This window comes from Polyodon spathula, chromosome 2, assembly GCF_017654505.1.
Source record: "Polyodon spathula isolate WHYD16114869_AA chromosome 2, ASM1765450v1, whole genome shotgun sequence".
Classification (NCBI taxonomy): Eukaryota; Metazoa; Chordata; class Actinopteri; order Acipenseriformes; family Polyodontidae; genus Polyodon; species Polyodon spathula.
The window spans coordinates 105,696,717-105,716,821 of NC_054535.1; the positions used below are offsets into that span (position 1 = coordinate 105,696,717).

A 20,105-nucleotide genomic window follows, 5' to 3' on the forward strand; every position below is an offset into this window, starting at 1 on the left:
ATGTAATTTTGCATTCCCTAATAACAGCAATGCTGAACACGATTTCAGAGGAATAAAAAGCAGTTGGTGTATTCGAATTTATCTTGTAAATCAGAAAACTGTATTAAAAAAATACAGAAAGTCCTGCAGGCGGAACATTTATGCACATTCGTTTGTTTCCTTGTTGCTTCAGGATCAGCTTTGCAGAGCCCCCATTGCTTCTTGTGCAGGTGAGCGAAAAACTGTTCATCATGCGCTTTGCAATATATATATATATACATACACACACACACACACTTTTATCAGTGCTATTTGTATTACAGTCACATATAGTATTCATTGGAAGTTGGTTTACAGTATCTCGAAGAAAAATATACTCTTCCTAAACTTTACGGCTAGTAGTATCAAGACACACAGCATAGCCATAATATTAATGCAACCATGAAGTATTGATTGAGGTGTTTGTGCAATGTTAATAATAGACTGATATTTAAGCAAACAGATGGGACGATACAATCTGCACGTGTTAATACCGGGGAACTAGTCTAAAGTCCGAACTGTGTCAGAAATGATGGGCAAACAAAAACACATTCCCGGCGATGATGATGATGATGATGGGAGGGATTGTGTTTATGTCAGTAACTCATACTCCCGTTTATTCTTTGGGGATACAACACGCTTTGTTATGCGCCGTTTTATAGATTTGTGGCCCAGAATGTACAACTGTGATTATATTGTTGGATAAATTAGCTTGTGTGTGAGAGTACACACACTGTGTTACCGTGTATCTCTGTGTGTGTGTGTGTGAGAGAGAGAGGGTACACACACGGTTGTATCAGAATTAGGAAGCAGGCGAGCACACCGCTAGCAGACTATACCACAGTTATACTGGAGATGATTTTTTTTTGTCTATGTTGTGATTTTAAACACATTCTCTGCAGCCTCCTCCTACAAAGGGAGTACATCAACGCATTTCTATCTTCTATTGTCGTTTATGTTTTAATAAAGTCAATTTGCAGATGAGAAAACAAAGCAATATTTGGGCATTGATGTCTTTTTGTTTCTCTAAGTTTTTTTTATAAAAACTATTTTTGGTACTGGATGAGTAACGTCTCAGTTTGAACCAAGGTGCATCTCTGTCTTTCCATTTCATAAAGAATCTGGTTGCTAATAGAATCAGGGAACTAAAATGGATGAAGAACCTGAACGAGCCAAGCGCTGGGAAGAAGGCTATGAGAGGGCCTGGTAAGCTCTGACACAGAAGTACAGCCAGTTTCTTTATAATGGGCTTTTGAAAAGGGGGGCTGTCTTCATAGGAATACGTTTCAGATTTGTACTGTCACAAAGAAAGATGATTTTATTACTACCAGTACAAACACAATACAAGTTGTATCCCTGTCTCTTTAAACTGATTAAATATAGCGTAAATAACTGTCTTTCTTCAGACCTGCATTCTATTGGAAACAGTTATGTGGTGGTTCTTACTGGCAGTAGACCTTCTACAGTAAAACCTGTCTAATCCGGCATTGCTTGAGACTGGAATATCGTGCCGTATTATACAGTGTGTTGCTTTGCAGAGGTGCTGTAAATACTGTACCCAAAATAAAATATATAAGAAAACTGTATGAACACTTAAACCACAGTGAAAGTACTGTCCAGGTACACCCTGTAACTCCAGTATTGTAATCGTGTAATGAGTTGGAGCTGGACTGCAGTCACATTTCCATTGATTTTTATGCAGACCGGATTTGTAAATCATGCCAGGCTACAGAATAGATTCATTTGAATAGGGATTTTGTCGGGACTCAGATATGATGTTGAATGACACAGTGATGTAAAGGGGTTGGGTTAGACAGGTTTTACTGGCCTGGAATGACATATTCAGTGAACAGGCTGCTGTCAGCAGATTATCACCTGGCTGGATACTAACTCTTGCTTGTTCAGACCCTACCCTTTGTGTTTTTACAGGGAAATCCTTAAAGAAGACGAGTCTGGATCCCTCAAGGCAACTGTGGAAAATATTCTGTTCAAGGCGAAGAGAAAACGGTAATAATAAATCAAAGTAAAGTTACCACCAGGGTTACTTCAGCTCAAACGGAACACATTCTGGGGAGGGGCTCAGTTAAAATATCAACCCAGCTTTCAAACAGGGGAGGGGCTTTCAATCTGCACAGTCAAAATATCAACCCAGCTTTCAAACAGGGGAGGGGCTTTCAATCTGCACAGTCAAAATATCAACCCAGCTTTCAAACAGGGGAGGGGCTTTCAATCTGCACAGTCAAAATATCAACCCAGCTTTCAAACAGGGGAGGGGCTTTCAATCTGCACAGTCAAAATATCAACACAGCTTTCAAACAGGGGAGGGGCTTTCAATCTGCACAGTCAAAATATCAACCCAGCTTTCAAACAGGGGAGGGGCTTTCAATCTGCACAGTCAAAATATCAACCCAGCTTTCAAACGGGAGGGGCTTTCAATCTGCACAGTCAAAATGTCAACACAGCTTTCAAACAGGGGAGGGGCTTTCAATCTGCACAGTGAAAATATCAACACAGCTTTCAAACAGGGGAGGGGCTTTCAATCTGCACAGTCAAAATATCAACACAGCTTTCAAACAGGGGAGGGGCTTTCAATCTGCACAGTCAAAATATCAACCCAGCTTTCAAACGGGAGGGGCTTTCAATCTGCACAGTCAAAATATCAACACAGCTTTCAAACAGGGGAGGGGCTTTCAATCTGCACAGTGAAAATATCAACACAGCTTTCAAACAGGGGAGGGGCTTTCAATCTGCACAGTCAAAATATCAACACAGCTTTCAAACAGGGGAGGGGCTTTCAATCTGCACAGTCAAAATATCAACACAGCTTTCAAACAGGGGAGGGGCTTTCAATCTGTACAGTCAAAATATCAACACAGCTTTCAAACAGGGGAGGGGCTTTCAATCTGCACAGTCAAAATATCAACACAGCTTTCAAACAGGGGAGGGGTTTTGTTCTTAGCAGATGTATTTCTTGATAAATCAGGGGACATGTTTACAGTTTATTAGGATACTAAACTTTACCAGAAAAACGCTCAGGTTAAGGTCAGTGTAATGCTGATTTCAATTTCTGTACACATTTTCAGAAATTGAAGAATTGAAATTGTGATGAAAATTGCCGTTCTTTTGTTTTTTAATTCTGTCTCATAAGATTGGGAAATTGAGACTGTGTTTCTGGTTACCATTTCTTGCATTTTAGCAGCTTCTGTGACAAAGTGAGAATCGAAACCCTGACACAATTGAAATGATTTTATGTTCTTCAATGAAGTGCTCATACTGAGTGCATAACATTCAGGGTGTGGAGAAACTGAAACATTGTTACATTCTTAAAAAAACACTGGGATTAAAACACCTCGGAATGCTTTTAATTAAAGTGATGATGATGATTATTATACTGCATGTTTTTGGTAGATCCTGCTGTTACGTCAGCATACAGAAGATGGTTTCAAATGTCCTTACTGACTGTTCATCATGAGATTATCAGCAATGGTAGAAACGTGGGGCTGCACTGCAGTGGTGCTGTTGAAGTCAATTTTGGGGTATTTCAAGTTTGATTATTTCACAGTCTGATAGTGTAGGTCTCCAGAAATCTTGCACAGTAGAAGGTGTTGAGGTATTGTATTGCTGCTGGGAGAATTGTTTGTTTTCCCCTCCAGACCCATTACTCCCCACCCCGAATGCATGTACTCGATATGAGAATTGAATGGAAGAAAAGAAAAGCACTTCAAGTTGCATCAGTGCTTTCATTTCCACGTTTCTGCGGAAGCTGCACACATTGAAGAAATTGTGACTAGAATCTGCCTCAATTTTCCAGTTTTGTGAGAGAGCACTAAAAACACAACCATGATCATTTTTACCATCATTTCAGTTTCTGCAAACGTGCATAGAAAGTGATGCGTGTACAGGGACCAGGTTATGCTTTCTCATTAAATGTTATGAGAATGCTTCCTTTCTAGGACCCATTGATACAGCTTTTACACTTGATTTATGTAAAGACTGCTTTCAGTAATAAACACAAGTTTGCTATTCAAAGAAGTTTATGAACTTGGAAGAATTATTTTTATATGAAGTTTTTTTTTTGTTAAAGCTTTGTTAATAATAATAATAATAATAATAATAATAATAATAAACTTTATTTGTTGAGCGCCTTTCATACCAAGAGGTTCAAGGTGCTTCACACAGACTTACAAAAAGCAGTAGTTACAAAAAATATTATAAAAAGAATAAGAAAATAAGACAATGTAATATAAAAATATAGTTAAAATTACATATATATATATATATAATGTGTGTGTGTGTATATATATATATATATATATATATATATATATATATATATATATATATATATATATATATATATATATATATATATATATATATATATATATATATATATATATATATATATATATATATATACAGTACTGTGCAAAAGTTTTAGGCAGGTGTGAAAAAATGCTGTAAAGTAAGAATGCTTTCAAAAATAGACATGTTAATAGATTATATTTATCAATTAACTAAATGCAAAGTGAGTGAACAGAAGAAAAATCTAAATCAAATCCATATTTGATGTGACCACCCTTTGCCTTCAAAACAGCATCAATTTCAATTCTTCTAGGTACACTTGCACACAGTTTTTGAAGGAACTCGGCAGGTAGGTTGGTCCAAACATCTTGGAGAACTAACCAGTTCTTCTGTGGATTTAGGCAGCCTCAGTTGCTTCTCTCTCTTCATGTAATCCCAGACAGACTCGATGATGTTGAGATCAGGGCTCTGTGGGGGCCATACCATCACTTAAAGGACTCCTTGTTCTACTTTACACTGATGATAGTTCTTAATGACTTTCGCTGTATGTTTGGGGTCGTTGTCATGCTGCAGAATAAATTTGGGGCCAATCAGATGCCTCCCTGATGGTATTGCATGATGGATAAGTATCTGCCTGTACTTCTCAGCATTGAGGAGACCATTAAGTCTGACCAAATCCCCAACTCCATTTGCAGAAATACAGCCCCAAACTTGCAAGGAACCTCCACCATGCTTCACTGTTGCCTGCAGACACTCATTCCTGTACCGCTCTCCAGCACTTCGGCGAACAAACTGCCTTCTGCTACAGCCAGATATTTCAAATTTTGACTCATCAGTGCAGAGCACCTGCTGCCATTTTTCTGCACCCCTGTTCCTGTGTTTTCGTGCATAGTTGAGTCGCTTGACCTTGTTTCCACGTCTGAGGTATGGCTTTTTGGCCGCAAGTCTTCCATGAAGGCCACTTCTGACCAGATTTCTCCAGACAGTAGATGGGTGTACCGGGGTCCCACTGTTTTCTGCCAATTCTGAGCTGATGGCATGGCTGGACATCTTCCGATTACGAAGAGAAGTAAGCATGTGTTTTTCATCAGCTGCTGTAAGTTTTCTTGGCCGACCACTGCATCTACGGTCCTCAAAGTTGCCCGTTTATTTGTGCTTCTTCAAAAGAGCTTGGACAGCACATCTGGAAACCCCTGTCTGCCTTGAAATGTCTGCCTGGGAGAGACCTTGCTGATGCAGTATAACTACCTTGTGTCTTGTTGCTGTGTTCAGTCTTGCCATGGTGTATGACTTTTGATCGTAAACTGTCTTCAGGAACCTCACCTTGTTAGCAGAGTTTGGCTGTTCCTCACCCAGTTTTATTCCTCCTACACGGCTTTTTCTGTTTCAGTTAATGATTGTGTTTCAACCTACATACTGAATTGATGATCATTAGCACATGTGTGGTATAATTGTTTAATCATGCACCTGACTATATGCCTACAAAATCCCTGACTTTGTGCAAGTGTACCTAGAAGAATTGATGCTGTTTTGATGTGTTTGTTTTTTTTTTAAATTATATTTCAGTCATAAAATTCTAGGTGATGCAAAACTTTTTGCAGATTTTTGTGTTTTTTTTTAGAGAGCTGTGTACGGTAGCATCTTGTATTTCCAGCCAGCAGTAACCGGTGAATTGTTTCTTCACCCTCCAGAGTCTGAAGGCTCTGAAAATCCGCGTGTCAGTGATTGGTCTGTCTGCTGAAGGGTGTGCACTGTCCTGACTGGGGAGACTGGCGGTATGCACTGTATTTAATTATGTCTATTGTGTGTCTGACTTTAAACAATCAACCATCATGTGTACCATAGTTATAAAAACAAATGAAGTCATACGTTTATTGGAAACTTTCTGGTTAGTACTGCCAGAGAAACCCAGGTGCAGTACTGTGCTCTGTGATATTGAACACTTCTTCTTTTATTTTCTGTCTGGACAGGAACATACCATGTCATTTTAGATGAAAGGCCCTTCAAGGAGCTGCTACAGTATCATGTCAAGCCCCATCCTACCAGCTCCAGCTCAGAGTGCTCCCTCATTTGAATGGGTGGGTTGCTCTTCCCCTTGCCTTTGTATGGTGTTAGGGTTAGGGTTGCACTAATATAATCTTTGGTTAAGTGTTACAGAACCCCTTAGAGTTCACAGGAAATGCATTGCTTAGTCTTGTTGTATCTCGTGATGTCCGTATTGCAGTCATGTTTTGCTGTTGTCTTTTTATTCACACATCATACTCTGGAACGCTTGACAGGAGAAAGATGTTTTTTTCTTTTCATTGCAGTGTATCCAGTTCATACTCCCTCCTGCAACAATACTAGGGCTCTGATGTTAATGAGTGGTGTTTTTTCGGAACAGAAAACTGGCATTGTTGCAGGGGGGAGGGGAGGGGTGGGGATGTGATCTGGATGCACTGCAGTTCTTGGAAGACATTTCTTTTTCTCTTGGAGAAAAAAGTATAATGCTGCAATACAGACAACACAGAACACAGCAGAGGTAACGTCATGTGTTTCTTGTAAATGTAGGCGCGATTAGCTAAAGTTTATATTGGTTAGTCCCAGCACCTTTTATGGATGTTCATCATTATCCATTAGCACATGAAATGTTTATTAGCTAGTTAATTATCCCTTTAGTAATTCTTTAAAATATTTTAAGGTTTTCCTCAGCATACAGTTGCATCCACATGTGATCAAGACTCCTTACCATCTTTCAGCATGGCGTAAGTATAGTTATTTGGAATAGGTCATTCAATATTACTTTTCATTTCATGTGTTACATTTCATAAACTGCCTCAACAGTATAGCACGAAAACAACAACAATCACGTAAGTCCTGTTCGATGTGCATTTAAAATACAAAGCCTCCACTCATGCAGAATGATATGTTGTGTTTAATGAAGTCCCTCTCTGATTCGAGTTGAGATCTCCCTCGCTGCAGTGAATGAGGTAGATCAGTTTGGGGTGACTCTGGACTCTGCTGTGCCAGCCCTCTTGTTTTAACACCTCTCTCTTCACAGGCACCTGGACAGCAGTGGCAGTGGGCCAAGCCTGACACTGGGAGGGTATTACTGCCCTCAGTGCAGAGCTAAATGCACCGAACTGCCCGTGGAGTGCAAAGTCTGCGGTGAGTTGGGTTGCATGACAATTGGAACTCTCCCACTGTGAATGACATTCATTGATTATTGCATTGATTCAGCAAGGACATAGCAGTTTCACCCATTCCAGGTTTTACTACGAGCTTGATTAGCCACATTATATACTGTAGGTAACAAGCTCAGGTGTGTCTTAATAAAACCAGGAATGGATTACACAATGCTGTGCAATGGGAGTCTTATTTCCATCCCTGATTCACTGATGTAAGCTTACTGGTGGTAGGGACAGTGCTCATGTTCTAAAACTATCCACTTTGTTGTTTTAAATGAAGATTCTGAGATGCAGACGGGTGTAAGTGTTGCAAGCAGACTAGACGTTGCTGTCGTTGTGTGTGGAAATTGCAGGTAACTTGCACAGACGCACTTTTCAGATAGTTTGGTGAGATCGGTTACAGTTATTTTTAAATTGGGAAGCAGTATTGCATGCCTGTAGAATTTACCTTTTTTTTTTATTAGCTATCTGAGCACAGACTTACTGTTCCATTTTACATCCTTCACCCTTCCATCTCTGCCCTTGCAGCAGCCCTGCATGTGTTTATTCTCATGGTATAATAACACACAGTTAAACGTGTTCACTAAAATCTATTCCAGGTGACCTCTTGATCCCCTGAAATCGTGCAAGGAATTATCCCACTTCATCAATACCTGTCATTGTACTTGTGTAATTTGAATGCGCTCTTCATTTTTTTTAAAGGTCTTACATTGGTGTCTGCCTCTCACCTGGTGCGCTCCTTCCATCACCTTTTCCCATTAGAGCTTTCACAGAAACACCTTTACAAGACTACCAAAGACAAAAGTATGTTTCCTGCCGCTTTTATATCTGCCTTATTTTTCCTAAACTGTATATAAGTAATGTGACACCACCAGCCAGACCTTGTTGGTAACATTGTAGGGATCTGGGTTCATTTCATCAAGATGCCCTTCTGTTGGCTTAGGACATGTGCCAGGGAACTCGTTTTAAAATGACAGTGTTGGATTTAAATGACTCGTTGCAAGATACAGACATTGAAGTATTCTGTCCTTGATCATGGTAAAAAGTTGGCGTTGGTATACAAGGTGATTGGCACTAGCAGTTTAATTAAGATGGGTATTGTTTTTGTTTCGATAGGTTTTGTCAAGGGTGCCAGGGAGAACTCAAAGACCAGAATGTAAGTTATTTGTTTCTTTTCCACAAGCATGTAATGGAATGGGTTGGATGGTAGGTTGGTTAGCCCAGTTTACGCAAATGTGTGCTGCAATTTCAACAGTTTTTTCAAATGTGTTTTCTAACCCAGTTTGATCCAGTACACTCCTGAGTTTGTTACCTATACACTGTGGCTAATCAAGCTCCTAATAAAACCTGGAATGGGTAAATCTGCGATCCAATGGGAGTCTCATTTCCATCTCTGCACAGTATAATGTAACACAACACTGCTATTGTTCTTGGGGTTGAATTGTATTCTTATCCCACACTGGGGTGCAGATTGGAGATGTAGGTCACGGTGACTTTTTCTTGATCGTTGTGGTAGACGGTGTACGTCACCAGCAGACGCTTTTCAAAGGGACAAGCTGTATTCAGGAGCCATAATTACAGTAAGCCTCATAACAAGAAAGCACTTTGGAAGCCATGTCCTTCCTGAATTGTTACCAGGGAGCAGTGTAGGCAGCAAGATGTGCTTTGAGGAGACTTCTGTGCGCCTGATGGCTTTCTGCTGTAGGGACGGGTTGGTATACCGCTTTACCGGTTTACCGCGGTTTAGGTACATTACGGTATTAATACCGATGCTTTTATTCTAAACCGCAATTATTGTAATTCGGTTATACACCGGTTAACACATTATTCAACTGCAAACATGCTTCTTCTAAATCAAGCGATGGTACTTGCAGCCTTAGCAAAGTGTCTGAGGAAGATCTTTTTGTGAACTGATACTGTATTTTGATAGTGGTTTTGAAGGAAACGGTCAACGACACTGAATACACGTTTCAATTGCTGCGTTCTGTTACCCCCAGAGCTCGCTGCGCCGGCTGCTCTTGGCTGCTGCCTTTCTGACGTCACAAGCAGCTTTTCTCAAAAACTGGCAGTTTAGCACCCATTTTCAACGTGCTATATTTACATTGGTCTGGATTATCAACAGTCAGTTTAATGTAATAGATAAACATTAACTTTATTGTACAATTATACATCACTTATCACAGATTTACTACATTATGTTTGTTTTTTTAATAATTGATTTATTTAATTAATATAGCGTGGACAAGGCTGTTCATGGCTTCATTGTATAACGATAAAATGTCGATTGCCTCCGCTAACAAGGTGGCAGCAGTAGTTTTAGTGGTTATTTGCATTACGATTAGCAAGTCACTCACTTGTGGTCTTTGCATCGTCCCCTTGGTTCACAGCCGCAGCCAGCCTCCCGCAGTAACATTTCAAAGCTGCGCTGGGCTCTGCACAATCTGCACATATTTCTGTGGGTGTTGAGTGTCGTCTACAGCCCATCTCCGTGATTCTGTGCAGCACTGTGCAGGACTGCGGAAATCTGCGCTAAAAGAACACGAGCAATGTCTCAAACAAAACTAGCACAGACCTGGGACTGCAGCAGGATAGCCTACTTATTATCAACGTAGTTTTGTTAAACAAGTTGTAATAGTATTCCAATTTTCTTAGGTAAGTGAAGAATTTTTTTTTTTTTTTTACAAACTCCACGTGTAATATTCATTGGAAGCTTACTTGTGCGATGTCGTAAATGTAAATCCAATAACACGTTTTAGTATTAAAATACTTTTTTTTTGCTGTACATATTTTATTTATCCGGTTCAAAAAATAAACAACTCGTCTATGCTCTTAAATGATAACCTGAACGGGTACATGTTTGTGCTTTAAGCAAAAGACCGATTATTTCCAAATTCTATTTGCCATCAGCTAAACAAAGTATTTATTTATTTATTGAATTAATTTCATACGTTAAAATGTTTTAACAAACTACAAAAGCACGTCATTATGAGCAAATAACAGATCTTAATACTGTTTTAGTGTAACACTGAGAGTGTACAACTTTAGAGTTATTTATTTATTTATTTTTTAGTTATTATTCTGATTGCCTATAAAAAAAGAAACGTACCAAGTTATTTGGCATAGTACAATACTAAATACCAAATGTTTAAATCATTCCATGAAAGGAAGTGTGTTTTGTTGGTTTTATTTTTGTGAATTACGTTATTTAAGTGACTTGCATTAGTCTTTCTTCTTTTGAGCCTGTATTTGATAGCTTGCATGCTGTACTGTATACCGTGATATTAAGGTTCCCATGGTATTTTTTTAAACGGTTACACCGTGTAACAATTTTTTTTTTTTTTTTTTTTTTTGTTCCTGGGTAGTAAGTGTTATTTCCTAATTGCTTATGCCTCAAAAGTATAGAAAATGGCTATTATTCCCCACAAACTTTGCTTTTGTGACCAGGACAGTGATATTTTGAAATTGACCTATTTTCCAGAACATTCCAGATAGATTCAGTGCTGAGTAAACTTGGAGTAACTTCTAGAACTTTCTAGAACTTTCCAGTAATATAAATAGTAGTATAAATACAGGGGCCTTAAGCCCACCAGTTCAGTTCCAGCTGCCTAAGTGGATGCATATCTGCATTTTTCTGAGGTGGCATCAAGAGGCTGCAATGGTGGCATTCCTGATGGGTCTCCAAGGCGGTTTTACCAAGTTTCCCTGCTATCTTGGTCTTTGGGACAGCAGGGACACCAAGGCGCACTACCACAGGCGGGACTGGCCACAGCAGACCGAGTTCTCTGTGGGGAGGAACAACGTCAAGTGGGAGCCACTGGTGGACCCCCGGAAGGTGCTGATGCCACCACTGCACATCAAATTGGGCCTTATGAAACAATTTGTCAGAGCTCTAGATAAGGAGTCGGCAGCCTTCAAGTACCTTCAAGACTTCTTCCCTAAGCTGTCTGAGGCAAAGGTCAAAGCCGGTGTCTTCGTCGGACCACAGATAAAGAAGATCCTGGAGTGCAGTGAATTCCCCAAGAAGCTCACTAGTAAGGAGAAAGCGGCTTGGAACAGCTTTGTCGCAGTGGTTCGGGACTTCCTGGGCAATCACAAGGCCGAAAACTATGTGGAGCTGGTTGAGACTGGTGAAGAACTACGGCACAATGGGCTGTAGGATGTCCCTCAAAGTCCATATCCTTGATGCTCATCTTGATAAATTCAAGGAGAACATGGGAGCGTACTCGGAGGAGCAAGGCGAGCGCTTCCACCAGGATATACTGGACTTTGAACGCCGCTACCAAGGACAGTATAACGAGAACATGATGGGAGACTACATTTGGGGGCTGATTCGTGAAAGTGATTTACAGTATAATCGTAAATCCTGAAAAACTACTCACTTCTAAATCTTTTGTAGTCATTTTTGTATTACTTTAGTATAAATACATGTTAATTTGGATTCATATGTTGTTTTTTTCGGACTTTATGTGAACGAAAAGACCGTTTTCTCACTGGAAATAGGTAAATTTCAAAATATCACTGTCCTGGTCACAAAAGCAAAGTTTGTGGGGAATAATAGCCATTTTCTATACTTTTGAGGCATAAGCAATTAGGAAATAACACTTACTACCCAGGAACAAAAATTGTGTTACATAGTGTTATCATACCGTGAAAATGTTATACCGTCCCATCCCTATTCTGCTTTGTTCTCTCCAGGTGTACATGTGCATGTCCTGCCAGAGTGTGTTCTGTGTGGAGTGTGATCTCTTCATTCACGAATCCTTACACTGCTGCCCCTCCTGTATACACAGCCAGCCCAGCCCTCCAGGCGTCTGAATCGTCATTTTTCAGCTGGACCCTGGCGTGAGCCAATGAAAACCACCAGAATGTGCCTTTGATAATCCCTGTTGCCATGACAATGCATCATCATCCTCATAGTATTAATCATGGACAAGTTTGTATGCAGGACCAAAGTAAACACATAAGCACTGGAGCCGACCAACAAATAAATAGGCAATGGCTTATGCTTGAAGTGTTTTTAGGGTCCTCCCTCCAAAATCTGGACTCTTCTGTACTGTTTGTCTTTCTGTCACTCACTACACAATACTGCCTTCATTTTATAAATGTTTTCCAAACCTTTACCACAGTCTCCCAGCCGCCTGCTAGAGACCTTTCAAATTGTGTTTGGGTGTAATTCAATTAAACCGCTGATTTTATACCAAGATTACACGTGTCCCTTGTTTATAAGAATCTGAGATGAGAATGGTTCACATTTACCCAGTGTCTAGAACAGAGACCTAATACATGCAACATTAACGAATACAAACCAGCATCAGATGGGTTGTCATAATTGTTTTATTTAACAGTTCTTGATCACACACATCAACAAAAAGCTCACCCCTCCTTTCTCTTGTGTCATGTGGTACAGCACACACACGTCATCATTCACATTTCACAAGAGTGTTCAGAGTTTTACAAAATGAAAAGCAACTGGGACTCTGCCGGGTCAAGAATACATTTACCTGTGCATGTGAACTGTAATGTTCTTTACTGTTAAAGCATTTCAGATTGTGTGCTACTTCATCTTGGTAACTGCAATGAAATCACTGCGAAATACATGATCTATATTATTCTACACAAAAACTCTCATTTAAAAAACTAATGATTTCTTAAGCAATAGAAAGACAACCTGGCCAATGAAAGAACTAATCCTGCCAGTGTTAATCCATAACATACAAGGCTGATTTATAAACAGTGAACCATGTGAAAGAAATGGCAAAGCAAGCATGTTTGAAGCGAGATCCAGCAATGCTTTGATTTCAGGTAGCTGCTACAGGACATGGTCCAGATTGCCAGGTGTGAAGTTTGCACCTAGTCTTGTGCTGTAGCTTGTCTGTAATAGTGTTTTGTTTTAGAGCATTGTTTATGGCCCACCCTCTGTATACTGGTATGCTAAAGGAATACCTATTGGCATTGCTAGTTTGAAAGAGAAGAACGCTGCTCTGTAATAAACAGACTCATGTCATTTTAGTAAAACAGGTTGAACCCCCACCCCCCCAAAAATAATAAAGAAGCTAACAACAGAAATGACACATAAGCCATTTTAAAACAAGGCATTTTTTTTGGGGGGGGGGGGGGATCAAATTTACAATTAGGCATCTATACAAAAGTAAACTGCTGTCATTGAAGAAAACGGAAAATTCTGTGCATTAGTGGTTCAAAAGCAAAACCGATCTTCAGCTTTTCAGTGGTACAGAGTTTCAAATTTAAACAGGCTCAGCTGACAGCAGAACACAGAAAGTCCCAGGGCAAGAAAACCTCTTTCTACACACAACTGACCGGTGGTTTTTTGTTTTGTTTTTAATAACCTTGTTGTATAATTTAAATAGAAACAAGAATATCCTTGAGTTTTTAGGAAAGGGCTGCAGTTCTAGTCTGAAATTACCGAAATTTCCGCAATTATTTGTTTTTTTTTGTTTTGTTTTGTTTTTAAAAGGAAAAAAAAGCAGCCAATGAAGCTACCAAACCAAAAATGAAACAACTCAATACTTTTCATTTAGGGTCTTGGAAGCAGTCTCAAGTTATTTTATATTCCTTTTAGAATTGTAATTTTCCTTTCAGAAATAATAAATGAGCTGAATGAGATTTGGAGAAAATGGCTTTCGAGAGCATCTTTACAGGTGATTGCGTTGCAGCCAGCCCTTGACCTTGTCCAGGTTCTTGTCCATCCAGCGGATGTTCTCCTCGATGCTCTCCACTGCCTGCTGGACACAGCGCAGCTGAGATCCGCTCTCATCCAGGGCCTCGAAGAACCCTCTCACCTGGGAAAGAGTCTGCTTTAGTACTGGAGCTGGATCATTCACAACAAAACCACTACTTCTACATCTCCTACCAACAGGACCCAATGCATGCATGTATTCAACAACTGCTACAATCTGAATTTTACCTGTCATTTGCACTACACTACTACACTCTTCATTCTAATCCCCAGTCAACTGGCTAACCCCCACCCTGCCGTTGCTGGAAGGTGTGTAGTTACCTCCTCGAGCATCTCCCTTGTGGAATACTGGTTAGTCACTCCAGTCACCATGTGTGCAATCGAATGTGAGCCCAGATCAAACCTTTACAAGTGAGAAATAGAAAATGAACATGATGAGGCGCCACCTGCTGGGGAGGTAAGGAAACACAGCATCTGTCTGAAATACAAAGCTGCCAGTTTTTCATGCTGCAAACTATAGCTTGAACCACGTGCTGGTTGATTGATTGATTGTACTTCTGTGAAAATGTTCCATTCTGTTCTCCCTGGTTACGTAACACAAGGTTGGGTCTAATTCTGATAAGACTAAAAGGACCTTGGAGTATGTGTGATTGTGAAATAAAGTTCGAGGGGAGGAGGGTACTTCATAGCCCCCTCATATTTAACTGTGGTTAGCAGGAAATCTGAAAAAGGAGAATGCTTCTGCAGTTGCTAAGGGGCAGGATCTTTATATATATACTGGGTCTCATCCTGCTGCGATGACTGCATTCCTCAGACACTTTGAGAAGTGTGCTTTAATAAGGGACAAATTATATTATCAAAAAGAGTAGCTTTGTACAGATCTGCCACAGATATTTGAAATAGGGTTCACAGTAGTTTAACTGTAAATCATTCTTTATCAGATTTCTATGTAACATGCATTTATCAGCATGTCAGATTCCGAGACTCACAGAATATATCCTTGATCAGTGTAACAAGTGCAATTCTGACATTTCTTCACAGCGCTGGTTTACAAACCAATTGATCTGCCACCCTACCTAGTGCCTCGACTATTCATTTGGCAAAATATGACAAACGCATTAGGCGGTAAAGAGACATTTCAGTATGGTCCGTTTTAAAAGTTTACTGTGGTTTACCATGATAAAAGCATGGAGAAGTGCATAGAGAAGTGAATTCATAGTTTAGCACGGTACCCACCCTCCCACCAAACAAGTCAGAAAATTGATTATTCAGGCTGCTGCCGACACACGCAAACAATCAAACCCCACATACTTCTTCACCAGCGTGTGCCAGTTAGTCTTCAGGAACTCCCAGGCATGTTTGTGTCCGGATGGGTTTTTGCTGACGTGCACAACAACGTAGGGCAGGTCCTGCATTTTCAAAGTGTCTCCTTGAAGGCTTTGTTCCATTATCCTGAGGGGGCACACAGAGCAGACAGCATACTGAACACTGACAAGAGCAGCGTTTATAATACACAGAGGATACACAGTGGTTCTGAATGGAGGACACAGAGCAGACAGCAGATATACACAAATCAGTATGTTATTGGGTTGGTGTACCAACTACTCAGAGAGAAGACATATTTGAATGGAATGCTCACTACAAGGTTATACCATTTGGGGTGTGGGGGAGTCGGGGGTCTGCAGGAGGAAACTGGAATATACAAGGTGAGGAAATGTTACCAAACAGGAAATCCTCACCACAGAAGCTTGTGTGGCATCCTGCTGATGGTCAGAGCTGCCTTAATCTGGCTCTTCACTGCGCTGAAGAGGGACTGGCGGTACTGCTCAAACAGGAAGTCCCACCCTTCAGGCGTCTGAGCTCCAACAGAGTAAACTGCCAGCACCACGTCGCTCGGCAAACTGGGAACAGAACAGAGGGGGCCGGGTGAGCGGCCAGAACCCAACACAGGGACAGAGATTTAAACAAGCAATCTGTTACACAATCACAAGTAACGGTACAGCTTTGACAGTGCAATGTGACAAAGATGCTCTTTGGGTCTTTCATAGCTGACAGCTGGCAATAACACAAAGGCCTCTTTAGTGACAGTCTCTTAGTAAGGACTATTTTTTTGATGGAAATGTGGACAGCAAAACCATACACACTTTTTAGATGTGGATTCATTCAGGGAGGGAACCTGGGCAGTGGTCCTAACTGTTTGTCTTTAGATATGGAGACTGGGGAAGTTAGTAATACAGCCAGGCATGATTAATTTGCTTGTTTTAGAGTTGAAAACAATGCTCTTCTTCAAAATGGTCCTATTGGGATCTTCTATGTGCCAAGCCGACCACACATGCTTTATCTTTTCTATGAGGACTGACCTTAGATTCCCACCGGACTCCTTCCATTCCTGGAACAAGCGCTCAGCCTTGTCTACGCAGGGCTGGTAGCCGCGCACGCAGGCGAACATGAGCAGGTAACTGCGCAGCATCCTCTGAGACACAGAGCCCTCGTCACTCCACGTCTGCCTGTCAATCAGCTCTCTGAACAGCTGCACTATGTAGCCCTGAAACAGCCACAACCAGAGGTACAGATACGCTTGTTGTGATGAATCTGCATGCAATGTGCTTTATCAAATTGACTTTTCTATTCTGCAGGCCCCAACTACTCTCGCTATATGTATATGCAAAGCTGATGGGGCCAACAGAGTTCAAAGGTCACATTGTCACATGATTTTAATGCAACAGGGACATTAATCGTTAATAGTAAGCCAATACTGGAGCAACTGAATCTAGAACCACTGAGAATAATTGAAAATGTTTTTTTAGATTAGTAAGTAAATTAAAATGGCCTCTGAAGTGTGTTTGCACAGTAAAAGCTGCAGCAGGTGGTGCAGTCTGCTTCCACCACATGGAGTCTAGTCTGTTGCTGGGGTCAGAAACATAAAGCTACCAAGTTTTCTTTGTTCAGAATGACTAACTTTCATCACTGCAGACGTGTCTATCAAACGTAACCACTCACTCAAAACTGCACCCACTCATTGGTACAGGAAAGATGACTCCAACTAATCTAGTATACTGACATGCATATTTGAGCCCTTTTTTCAGTATCTGGCACTGAAACTATTGAAGTAGTCTTTCTGTAAAGCGTCTCAGTGCTGAATGAGTTGAAGAATGCGATCCTACCTTCATCTTGTTCTCCACATCGCTCATGTCTCTCTTCTCCATGAGCTTGTAGAGCGGGATGAGCTCACCCAGGCCCTGCGTCACCGGCATGATCTCCGTCTCGTTCTTCAGATAGAGGGTCAGATCCAGGGCCTTGTCCAGGGGCAGCTTCCCGATGCTGACAAACACAAACGAACAAACACACATATACAGACAAAATTACACACACATACAAACACAAACAAACCCACACACAAACACAAACACAAACAAACACACTGATAAGTTGTTGGGATTTTCAAAACACATCTCCAGGTCACACGATAAAATCAATAAGACTCAATTTGCAAATCTCACAGAAAGGTAATGCTCAAGCTTCATTTGAAGCTACAGTGGCTGCTCTTGGATGGTGTACTGCTGCTAAGCTCCTCACCTGACCAGCTGGAAGGCGTTGTTGAGGAGGCTGGCCCTGTCATTGCTGCTCAGAGCCATGTGGTTCTTTTGAAGCAGGTTGATCAGGGCATCCCAGCCCTCGTCTTCATAGTGCACAATATAGTATCCGTTCATCCCCACATTGAACTTGATCCACTCCACCGCCTCAGGGAGAAAGAGGACATCTGGAGAAGAAGCTTTCACTGAGTAAACACAGAAACTGGGCTCCTTGCACAACGCTTTCAATCAGGAGCTAAACTTTTAAATACTTTTAAAACTTTAAATAATTTAAACTTGTAATACTTTTTTCATGAAACTTTTGCAGGCTGCTGTTAAGGATGGCAACAAGTTTTATTAGAACAGACTTTAAGTAGGGATGTTCACAGTCTTGAGTTTGGATTTGAGCAAGGGTTATATTATTTCCTTATCAAGGTTTATACAGTGTTTTACACACACACATTCAAATTCATGAGGGCTTCTGTTTTGTCCAGTTAGTTTTTCTCCCCAATTTAAAATGTCCAATTATGTTCCCTCAACACAGCAACTCCCCACACATCTCAGTACAACTGAAGGTCAGTGGGTGTCCTCCGATCCCACTGCCAAGCCAATCTCCTCTACACCCAGGAGCTCGACGACTTGGCACAGCCAGGAACCTGCAGTCCCCTGACTGTAGGATTCGCACCCCGCGGCAGTGTCTTCACCAAGTGAGGCACCTGGGACCCCTATATACATCTATTAGAGAACTTCTCAATAACCCTGCAGGTGCTGTGCTGTATCGTACCATTCTTGGTTTTAAGCAGGAATCTGTGGACTGTGTTGGAGTTACTGGTAATGTAGGTCAATGGAACATGCCACAAGTACCTGGAAAGCAAACAATACACTTTTTAGAAATGAATAACTATTTAAAAACTATTTGTCCCAGGCAACCCAGTAAAGTGGGACGCTGATTCAGGGACCCTAAGGTTACAAATCAAGCTGGTATTGTTTTCTTTAAGTAAGCATACAGCGTTCAAAATACAGGGGGGCTAGTGGGGCAATCTGAACAGGTAGAAAAATAGCTGGCATAAAATACCTGTTATTTTTAAAGGTTATGGGGTTTATTTAACAGTGGCGAACCCCAATACTAAATGTCTCACCCTGAATTTCAGAGGCCCTCCTTTCACTGTATGTTTATTGTATTGAGTAATGTTAATAAGCTGGTCAAGAGAGAAAGCTTCAACATAAGACGACAGTATTAAGATCTGTCACCACGGTTCAGATCATTAAACTACACCCCGATGTGCTGTGTTAGTAAAATAATGTATGAGTTCACACACAAGTTCAGTCTGGGACCATTCCTTAAATGTCGGGAGGCTAAATGCATTTCCAGTGGAGCTCCAGCACATGTGAGGGTCTTACTGGGAGGACTGGGTGGGGTCGGAGCCCTTGAGGTATCTCTCCTGGCTCAGGCGTACCTCCCTCCCGCGCACGCTCACACTGATCAGGGGGAAGCCCTGCTGTAGGGTCCAGGTGTTCATCATGGTCTTCACATCCAGCTCGTCATGCATGTACCATTTCTGAAACACACACCATTCACAATAAGCTACCCAAAGCACTACTCTGATCTCTTATGGCTCTGCTGAAAGCATCACCACTAGAACATAAAAACATAAGAAAGTTTACAAACGAGAGGAGGCCATTTGGCCCATCTTGCTCAATTGGTTGTTAGTAGCTTATTGATCCCAGAATCTCATCAAGCAGCTTCTTGAAGGATCCCAGGGTGTCAGCTTCAACAACATTACAGGGGAGTTGATTCCAGACCCTCACAATTCTCTGTGTAAAAAAGTGCCTCCTATTTTCTGTTCTGGATGCCCCTTTGTCTAATCTCCATGTGTGACCCCCGGTCCTTGTTTCTTTTTTCAGGTCAAAAAAGTCCCTTGGGTCGACATTGTCAATACCTTTTAGAATTTTGAATGCTTGAATTAGGTCGCCGCGTAGTCTTCTTTGTTCAAGACTGAACAGATTCAATTCTTTTAGCCTGTCTGCATATGACATGCCTTTTAAGCCCGGAATAATTCTGGTCGGCTCTTCTTTGCACTCTTCTAGAGCAGCAATAATATCTAATCTCCATTTGTGACCCTGGTCCTTGTTTCTTTTTTCAGGTCGACATTGTCAATATCTTTTAGAATTTGGAATGCTTCAATCAGATCGCTGCGTCGTCTTCTTTGCTCAAGACTGAACAGATTCAATTATTAGCCTGCCTGCATATGACATATGCCTCCCTAATCCATGTGCATGCATTTCCTTGGATTCCTACTGCGTTCAGTTTGAGAAATAATCTTTTATGCGGGACTTTGTCAAAAG

At 41.0% G+C, this 20,105-nt stretch overlaps 2 protein-coding genes across 6 annotated transcripts in view; one reads left to right on the forward strand and one right to left on the reverse strand.

The window, feature by feature from the left end:
• LOC121306560 (general transcription factor IIH subunit 2-like) lies at positions 1-14,114 on the forward strand. 2 transcript variants are annotated; one of them, XM_041238357.1, is made up of 11 exons: positions 1-209; positions 1,137-1,224; positions 1,948-2,025; positions 6,015-6,098; positions 6,294-6,401; positions 7,004-7,067; positions 7,364-7,470; positions 7,771-7,843; positions 8,193-8,294; positions 8,607-8,646; positions 12,186-14,114. In XM_041238357.1, the coding sequence occupies exons 5-11, from the start codon at positions 6,398-6,400 to the stop codon at positions 12,303-12,305; spliced, it is 510 nt and encodes a 169-aa protein (XP_041094291.1). In that variant the 5' UTR covers positions 1-209; positions 1,137-1,224; positions 1,948-2,025; positions 6,015-6,098; positions 6,294-6,397; the 3' UTR covers positions 12,306-14,114. The 2 variants fall into 2 exon arrangements, with proteins under 2 accessions (XP_041094291.1, XP_041094300.1); XM_041238366.1 differs by lacking the exon at positions 1,137-1,224.
• Positions 12,807-20,105, reverse strand: part of erap1b (endoplasmic reticulum aminopeptidase 1b) — a 16,443-nt gene continuing 9,144 nt past the window's right edge. For all 4 annotated transcript variants that reach the window (XM_041238336.1, XM_041238318.1, XM_041238327.1 and 1 more), the window contains exons 11-19: positions 19,161-19,318; positions 18,544-18,623; positions 17,764-17,947; positions 17,352-17,508; positions 16,548-16,732; positions 15,927-16,088; positions 15,499-15,639; positions 14,509-14,590; positions 12,807-14,290 (exon numbers count right to left, since the gene is read on the reverse strand). In XM_041238336.1, the coding sequence (XP_041094270.1) occupies positions 14,144-14,290; positions 14,509-14,590; positions 15,499-15,639; positions 15,927-16,088; positions 16,548-16,732; positions 17,352-17,508; positions 17,764-17,947; positions 18,544-18,623; positions 19,161-19,318 (1,296 nt within the window). In that variant the 3' untranslated portion in view covers positions 12,807-14,143. The remainder of the gene's footprint in view (positions 14,291-14,508; positions 14,591-15,498; positions 15,640-15,926; positions 16,089-16,547; positions 16,733-17,351; positions 17,509-17,763; positions 17,948-18,543; positions 18,624-19,160; positions 19,319-20,105) is intronic.